Genomic DNA, 9394 nt, shown 5'->3' on the forward strand with positions numbered 1-9394 from the left:
TGAAACGCATAAACTGCACAGTACCTGTAAACGCAAATCAGACATTTTTAATAAAGACTCAATGCAAAGTTGCTTCTTTTTTCATTGTCGACGCATCGGAGCAATAAGCATGTGGTTGTGAAACTGTCCATAGCTTTTAACTGCATAGTTACTAAAGTTGTTCATTTTGTTCCAAGGGTGAAGAAGAAAGAGAATGAGAAGGATGATGAAAAGGATAATAAAGAGGACGAGCGGGAGCTCAGAGAGAAGAGGTGCTTTACCTGTGGGGATGTGGGTCATGTACGAAGGGACTGCCCTGAAAATAACACCGCTCGGCAGAAGAACGGCAGCATTCTGGGTAATAATCGATACTAATATATACTTATTAGTCCTTGTTATAGTATAACATGTATAGAAGTAGTGAAATACATTACAATCTTTTTCCTCTGTGAAATCATGTTTTAACCCCTTCCAAACATGCACCATACAAAACCCCTAAGACATTATATAAATTTGGTATCCCCGAAGTAGTACTAACCCATAGAATAAAGAGATTGTTTTTACGACATTCATGGTGCAGTAAAAATGAACACTCAACGAAAATTGCAAAGTTGTATTTTTTTTCCTCATTTCTCCCCACTTAGAAATTTTTAAACGTTTTCCTGCACATTATATAATACAGTATGGCCGCCTGCAGACGGCCGGGTCAGATCCCGCTGCAAGAATTCTCGCAGTGGGATATGGTCCCGTGCCCCTGCAGAGGCCTGCGGCTTACCCGCTCCCGGCGTCTTCATTCTCTGCGCTGTGTGCCGGCTGCTGGCCAGTCGGCCCGTCGATACTGACATTTCTGTACGGACCCCTACGAGACCCTCAGAAATAGAGCATGCCACGATTTGTTTTCTGCGTGTGATTTCACGTGGACAAATCGTTGCCGTCTGTATAGGATTGCGTTTTCTAATGCAATCCTATGCAGGCAGGCACGGGCAGAAATTCTTCGGGATGTCCCGCCGCAGAATTTCCGCCCGTGTGCAGGGGGCCTAAATGCTACCACTGAAAAACACAACTCGTCTCACAAAAAACAAGCCCTATGTAACCGGAAAAACCAAAGCGTTTTGTTTTTTCCTCTCCAGTTTCAAAAAAATCATAGCAGAAAAGGGCTGCAGTGTGAAAGGGTTAAGAATCTGATATATGGATACAATTTTCCATAGCAGTCAATATACATAATATTGTCATCCGGATTTAATGGTCTTTTCTTTCCCCAGCATCTCAGATCTTGAGTCTCATCGTCCCTCAACCCGTTCTCACCCCATTACAACAGATGGAGCGCCCCGCACGCACACGACAGGCTTCAGAATCAGTGAGTATTCATGAATGTGCATTAGATAATACCGGATTTTGTATAACAGTATAGAAATAGCACTTATTGAAAAAGATTGCAGCATCCTCTATCTCAGCAGGTATCACGCAGCGTGAGCCCTATTGTTTTCTATGGGTAGCATATAAACCGCTGTCCATACGCAATACATCGTGTACAGGCGACGATACATAGCAAGTCTGCTATGAGGCAGAGCGGGGAATTTATAACAAAAAAACAAAAGTCTCACTGCGCATGACTGCGCCCGTGATATAAGCTGCCATACACAGCGATAGCCCGCTCTCCATCTGATTAAATGCTGTGTGACCCAGGCAGCGTTTTACGCATACGGTCGTGTGGATGAGCCCTTATTCTGAAACACTGCAGTGTTTGAGAACATAGTTGAAGAGTCATTCCAAATGGAGTTCCGAGTCACGGGGCTGGCGTTGCGCTGGGCTTTGCCCACCTATATCATCTAGAGTGACCGCTCTTTACCTATATACATACAGAGGGAGAGCAGTCATTCTGGGCCAGCAGAGCCCACTGCCGTCACTCAGCGCTCTGTTTGGAATAAATCTTCAAAGTGTGTGGATTTTGAACTGCTGCAGCGTTTCAGAATAAGACCTACATGGGCGCATTCTACACGCCAGTCCGGGCTCTTACTGCACTGTACACGCCAGTCCGGGCTCTTACTGCACTGTACACGCCAGTCCGGGCTCTTACTGCACTGTACACGCCAGTCCGGGCTCTTACTGCCCATGGTTCAAACAGCATGAACCTGATGATCGGTTCCCTTTAAATGCCTGGAATTCCTATACATTGCACCAGTCCCTTCTCAGACATAACAGCATAAGATATTCTAGTATATTACTGTACTAGAAAGCTCTAAGGAATAGGAAATACAACAGATTGATATAATTGTTAATGGATGCTAATAACCCTTCTTTAGAAAACCTGTTTTCATATACTGTACCCAATCAGTGAATTCTGAGTTAATAGAGGGGGGGTCCCCTGTTCACAATCCTCATCCATTGGCCATTGCAAAGTGTCTCACGCTAAAGTACCTGTCCTATTCTGCATTATACAGACAGCTTATTGACTAGAATGGGCACTATGTAAGATAGGACATGCAATGTGCAGAAATCGAACAGCATACGGATTGTTGTCCATGTGCTGCCAAGTTTGAGTTGCTCCCTCCCAAGTTTCTTGGGTGCAACTCTCAAACCAGCTTGTGAATCTGGCTACTAGGTTTCCCCTCAGATAACGGCTGATCTCCAGGGGTCACAGCAAGGGGATTTGTCCTCTGCTTATAGTGAACAGGCCACTCTTAAGAAGTAGGGATTTCCAACGTGGACGACCCCTTTAAACATTACAAGCCTACATCGTCATATCAAGTTTAACACATGAGATCTCTAAAAGTAAAACTTGTGAAGGAAGTCGATTGCCGAGGACATTGTATACTGAAAACACTGTCCACAGTAGCCAGTTTCCTTTGCTCTATTTTGCATATAAGCCCCACATGTACCGTGACTTTATTTTTTCTCTTTACAGTCTGAATCCCATCACTCATCGTATTCACCGCAGCCTCAGCCGTTCCCACAAAACAACATGGGCCAGACACAGCCTCAAACAAAGCTAAACCAGCAGCAGCCGCAGCCAGTACAGAATCCGCACCAGGTTCAGCGGCCCCTGTTTAACTTTCCGCACTCTCCCCCCACTCACTTTTCTCCTCTACACGGTCTTGGGTTACTCCCGCTGCCTGCACAGATACCTATTCCCAACAACTCTTGGCCCATCCACGGCCAGATAATTCGCTCCTCTTCTGCAAATCCCCCTCACTCTGGTGGTGTCGCCTATCCAGCCAGATCTGGCAGCAGCAACGCCTCAACCACTAATCAAAGTGCAGTTAATCTGAACGACCCCAGCATCATCTTTGCAGGGCCTGCTGCCAGGTCTGTAGGCGTTCCTGACTCCCCTCACGATGGACGCTGGCACAATTCCCAGGCACCTAACTCACTGGTGAACAATGGAACCGTGGGTGGCACAGGTAAACTACCTAAATGTTTAGCCCGACATTGCTTTGGTTTGTGGAAACTATCATAACATTTTACTTTAAAAGGGTTCTTCAACCCCACAAAATGAATGGCTTATCCGTAAATTACACCATCAATATCAGGATCTGTGTTTTGGCACCTCCAATGCTGGAAGCCAGGATGGAAACCAAATTGATTCCATTATAGTCAATGGGGTCCATTTGGCGCCATCATATGACAGTTCCTTTTGGGCACTGGGTGCCGTTTTCTTGCTCCAGAAAAGAGCCGGAAAACAGAACTCAAAAGTGCAGATCTGAACGAGCCCCAAGTTGCTTTATGTAGATATCTTAGTAATTGGTCAAAATTTCCATTTATTTTATGCTTTATAGAGCAAGGATTCCAAGGACAGTTTGGGAAGCCCTCCCTTCCCTGGGAGCGCGGTACTCCTCACTACCCACTGATTCCTGGATCATGGCCTTACAGCTTACACCAGAATTTCCTGCAGCAAGCACCTGCCGGCTTTCATTCCAAGACCTACTATCCTCAAGGTAATGTTAGCCTTTTTTTCTTCTTCCTGAAATACACTTAATTTGAATTGAAGAATTTTAGCTTTTTGACAAGATGCTGCTCAGAACAAGAACTTAAAAAAAGTGTTCGGTCAGAACATAACATGCCGAATGGTGACAGATTCCAAAGCAGCTGAAAACTGTCACTACTCAGATTCCTCTTAGAGAAACCCATTAAAATCAGTGTCACTGGTCAGAATGTCCTCAGCAGATTTTCACTAATCTAGAAGAGTGTGCCAGAGCTTAAGGATTCATGTCCACGACCGTGTTTTCACCGCGTATCAATACACAGTGAATAGAGGCAATGAGAGTCAATCCATGCAGACTAATCCGTGGGTAACGTGTATCAATACGCAAGAGAAATAAAATCGCAGCATGCTCCATCTCTCTGTATAGGATACGCAGCCCTTTAAGGGGTGCGTATAATGCACTGTCCATATACAATACATTGCGTACAGGCGGTCTTTCGATACACATCCCCACTCTGAACAGAGCAGGGAATTTAGAAGAATAAATAAATCACACTGCGAATATCCGTGACGTCAGATTTTCAGGCATGCACAGTGCCATACTCAGTCCACACGTAGTCTGCCGGCAGAAAGTATGGGCTGTAATGTGTGACGTTTTACTTATACGCCCATGGGCCCTTACAGAGCACCGTTAGGCCAGGCTCACACGAACAGGTCGGACCTGCAATCCATAATTGCAAGAAGTAATTGCAAATGATCGTGGAAGATTACAGATGCGTGCGATTTTCCACGGGAAATGTACGTGTAGGCACAGCATATCATCCGCATGGAAGATTACTTGCAAGTAAGGAATGACATTAGAACATCAGCAAGGCAACTTCAATGGAGGCTGGCTGCGCTAAAATAGAACATGCTGCTATTTTTCTACCGCTCGCGGAATCTGCAGTTGGTACTCGCGAGTGTAAAAGGAAAAAGTTGGAAAATACATGCCTTTCAATGCCCACATTTTACCGTGGATATCGATCACGAAATCCGCAATTCAAATCAGTTCTTGTGAGCCCGGCCTTAGTGAATGGGATTTTAACACAACCCATTCACTAACATTGGACAGTATTGGGGAATTTTGGTGCCGATTCTGCAACAAACACACGGTATTTGTGTATCTTGACACCACCGGAAGCTAGGGGTGTGACTGGGGCGTTCCTCCTGTCATGCAAAATACAAAGAAGCAGCACTCAGTCGTAAAACACCATCTGGTGCGAGTCCTGTATGCAGGCTCCACTGGTCCCCACTCCTGGGACCCCAGTAGCAAGTGATTATAGAAAACGGAGCAGCACCACAGGTCTTCCAAAAAGCTATTTTTTATTTAATCCATAAAAATGGGGCAGCTGAATGGTTAGTGACCTTCTAGGACCTACCGGGCAAGCAGATGTGCAGCCAATCACTGACAGGGGGCATCACCCCTCTCCCCCTGTCAATCTTGACTCCACCAGGACTTTCTGGTAGTGTCAAGATACACTAATACCCAAATACACAATGTGTTAACTCAAACTAAAAGTAATTATACACAGTGGATTACAATACCAGTCAAAAAGGGGAGATTTTCCAAATCTTTTTTAGATGCTACAGACTTTTTTTTTTTTTTTTTTTATAAATACACCAAAATTGACACATGCAAAGCATTTTAACATCTGCAGCAAATCAACTTCTGTTGCAGGTTTTCACCCATTTAACGTAATAGGGGAGAAATCTAGCATAAGGGGTTGATGCAAAGTGAACAGCTGGTGTATCAAGTACTGCCAACGTTCATCTCTACATTTTCCTTTCAGCTCCCTCATTAATCCAGAACGGGCCCCATTTCCCAGTCTTATCACAAGGACACCCTCATCTGAACTCCAACTACATCCAGCAGAAGAAGTGAATTCAAAACGTTGCAGCAAGCATTTTTAAGACTTTGTTTCTAGGAGGCGCTAGAACTTTTATTATGTAACATCTGTAAATATATGGTTAGTTGTACTGGAATCATTCCTCTGAGTGATGCTAATTTCTTTATTTCATTGCCCCATTTTGAGGGGAGCCTTGTGTTCTTTCCAGGTAAAACCTTCAAATGAAGAAAAAAAAAAGTTTCTTTTTAAAAGACAAAAATCGGTAAAATTAAGTTCTTTATTTTCTATTTGCTCTATTCATAAGCCGGCTGCTTCAAGCTCTATAAATGTATATATTTTAGTTATAAACAGATGATTTAAAGAGAAAGGAATGTAATTTTTTAAATGTCTTTTATTATTTGAGTCTGAAGCAGGTGCCAAAAATCTTTTAAAGCTGAAGTCACGTCTTATTTTTGGTACCGATTAAAAAAAAAAAAATGGCCATTTTATTGATCTGTGTCCCATGAAGTGTAAAGTTTTTTTTTTTATTACGAAATCCAAAACTGAAGTTATTTGATAAATTGGTTTCTTCATTTTTAATAAAATTAAGAAGACCAATGAAGTGGTTATTTTTTGTATGCTTGAGCCAAAATTGTGAGAATTATCCATGTTGCTGGAAAGCTCTATATATTCACAGGTATAGTACAAACATTTTTTTTTTGTTTTCTTCCTCAAAATATTTTTGGCGTTACGCAAGTCACTAGTGTACTACTTAGTTCACTTTTACAGTAGGACTCAAACATTAGGAACGACGGGAAGTTGCATATACTGTCGCTAATTGTGGCTGCTGTGAGAGGGGTTCGGCCCACCTTTAGCTGCAGGAAGCAGACAGCTTTATACATTGTGCAGTGGCCCAGGTTGGTACTGCAGGCAGAGTCCTATGGGAGTGAATTTATCTGAGTTCAGCCTGCAGTAACAACCCAGTCCACTGCGTGATGTATGGAGCTAGAAGTGGGACAACCCCTTTAAGGAAGAGAAAGGTTAAAACGACCCTCCAGTTTCAGCACAAAATTCTGTTCCAGGATCAAAGGAGTTGGGAGATTATTCTACCTGCACTCGTTCTTCTCTGCAATCCCTCTGATCCGTTAGTTCCATTTTCAGCTGTCCACGATTGCCGATGCAAATTTCAGACTACCCAATTCCCACGGTACATTGGAAGTGTTCTGGATCATCAGTGCTGATTAGCCAGAGTGTTCACGTGACCAGTGCAGGCCAATCAGAGCAGTGTACAATATTCATTAGCTAGTTACAAAATTGCTGTGGCCTTTTGGACAGCTGAAAATGGGGCCCAAGGCCAGCAGATTGGAAGGGTGGCAGAGAAGAACTGCAATCCCGGGACAGAATTTTGTCTAAAAATCAAAGGGTTGCCTTAATTTATCGGGGAATACTATTGGACTGCTTTCAGAGGCAACAAGTTCAATGTGTTGCTGCAGATTTTCTAGGCTTAGTCTCTCCAATAAGCAGCACCTGAATGCACAGACAGCAGTCTTGGAAGCCACTGGATTCCTAGCCATGAAGTTATAGAAGACCATGCATGGTCAAGCTTGTCCAATAATCAGAAGTACTTAAACTCGAAGCTTCATTCTGAATAATTAAAATTCTATTAGGATAGTAAACTATGATTCAAGCACTAACACGTTTTCGACACCATCCAGTGTCCTGCGTAGCAAAGAGTAACAAACACATTTAGGCCCTTAGTGACGGCCAATACCAATGTTTTACTGACCTCACTAATGGGCTTTAAACCTGCACACACATCTTTCTAAGGCAGTGGCCTGTTTGACTGACAACCATGCTTCTGCTCCAACCATCAGTAATGGAGAAACCATAGATCCTGCCAATTTAACCCCTTACATACCACAATCAATAGTAACTATCATGTAAGCAGATGACAGGGGTAGGGGTTCCTTCTGTCACCCATTGGCACCACACAGTGTGACTGCAAGGTACCAAGTGGGTTCCCATCGCAGCCTGACAAAGGCCTGCATATAACGGCCAATTTACACGTAACGATTATCTCAAAATTCATTTAAGCAAATTTGAGCGATAATCGTTAAGCATAAATGCAGGATTAAAAAAAATGTTAAAAAAAAAAATCAAATTGCTCACTTTGTCAGTGGAAAAACTATCTGGAACACTGTCTTCTTGTAACGTGTAAATCCGCTTCACATAGAAGATGAAGCGCTGACCACGATCCAGCCAGAAGTCATTCAGTCTAAACGCTCTGCATGAGCGCAGATGACCTTTAGCTACATCAGCGCTCGTGCAGTCGTTTCAACAACTGTTGGCCCGTGTAAAAGGGCCATAAGCCTATTAGGCCATGACTCCGGCACAGTCTAATAGGCTGATGTCATAGGCTTAGTAGAATGCTCAACATAAATAATGCAGTGCGCTGTAATTTATAATTTAAAAAAAACAAAACAAACCTAAAAACCTAACAGGTATTACCGCGTTCATAACGACCCAATGAAATTTCATCATCTCGCATGGCGAATGCCATAAAATTCAAAGTAGTAATGTCAGGATCGTTATTTTCGTTTGGGAGTCTCCCAAAAAATGCAAACCAAAACTTGCATGCACCCCAAAAACAGTAACCAATGGAAAAAAAAAAAACCCTCACAGAGCTCCATTGCCAGAATAAATAAAATGTCATGGGTCTTAGAACGAGACGACACAGAGGCCATTGCTTTTCTTTAAAAGCATGTTTCTATTGTGCAATTCATTCCATATAAAACTTGATATTGCAGTAATTATGCTGATCCAGATAAAGATATTTTTACCGATTGGTAAACACCGTAAAAAAGCGAAATCCAAAAACAATGGCTAAATTTTTAATAAGAAAAAAAAAAAAAAAAGTTATCAAAAATACATTATATTTACCCCAGAATGGTGCCATTCAAAAATATGCAACTAGTCCCACAAAAAACAAGCATTCATATGGCTCTTGCAATGCGACAATGAGAAACTCTTGGTCCTTAACCCACAAAATAGGCAGGTCACTAAGAGCTTAAATGGGCCCATGCACCAATCCTGAGTCAGGATCCCCAATTAGGTTTGTTACACCCTTTCCTCGGACACTAGGTGGTGTCTGAAACGAGTCGGCACAATGGTTTGCTTCCATAAGTATATAAAAGGCAAGTTTTAAAGTACTTCTGGCCAGGCTGGACACTCCTTATGGCGATCCACAATATGTACCTGCTGGTAACATTGTATGCAGTTACTGCTGTAGTTATGGTTTTAGGATCTCCAAATACCAGAGGCATTACTATTGGAAAAGTTAACACTTACTATTTCTTTGCCCCGTTGTACAGTGGTCTCATAAGAGCAGTACGGGCACTCTGCAAGCCATCCCCCGTATGACTGGACAATGGCGGAGTATTGAACAGCACAGACAAAAAGGCACAATAAAGAATTACCAATGACTCACTGTTAATGGATTCTTTTCTACCATCTTTGTTTCTCTCTCATCCATGAAGCCTTTTTTCAGCTATATTTGACATCCTAGGCACAAAGCAACCGTCTCCAGCAACACATACAATGCAACGGTTTTAGACACTGTACCCAAGGC

General features: G+C 42.8%; 1 protein-coding gene across 1 annotated transcript in view; it reads left to right on the forward strand.

Annotated features, from left to right (window-relative positions):
* Positions 1-9249, forward strand: part of TUT4 (terminal uridylyl transferase 4) — a 90077-nt gene extending 80828 nt beyond the window's left edge. Inside the window, exons 26-30 of the mRNA XM_066597592.1 lie at positions 177-337; positions 1242-1336; positions 2885-3380; positions 3756-3914; positions 5731-9249. Of these exons, the coding sequence (XP_066453689.1) occupies positions 177-337; positions 1242-1336; positions 2885-3380; positions 3756-3914; positions 5731-5822 (1003 nt within the window). The 3' untranslated portion in view covers positions 5823-9249. The remainder of the gene's footprint in view (positions 1-176; positions 338-1241; positions 1337-2884; positions 3381-3755; positions 3915-5730) is intronic.
* The last annotated feature ends 145 nt before the right edge of the window (positions 9250-9394 follow it).

This window comes from Eleutherodactylus coqui, chromosome 3 (genome assembly GCF_035609145.1).
Source record: "Eleutherodactylus coqui strain aEleCoq1 chromosome 3, aEleCoq1.hap1, whole genome shotgun sequence".
NCBI classification, from domain to species: domain Eukaryota; kingdom Metazoa; phylum Chordata; class Amphibia; order Anura; family Eleutherodactylidae; genus Eleutherodactylus; species Eleutherodactylus coqui.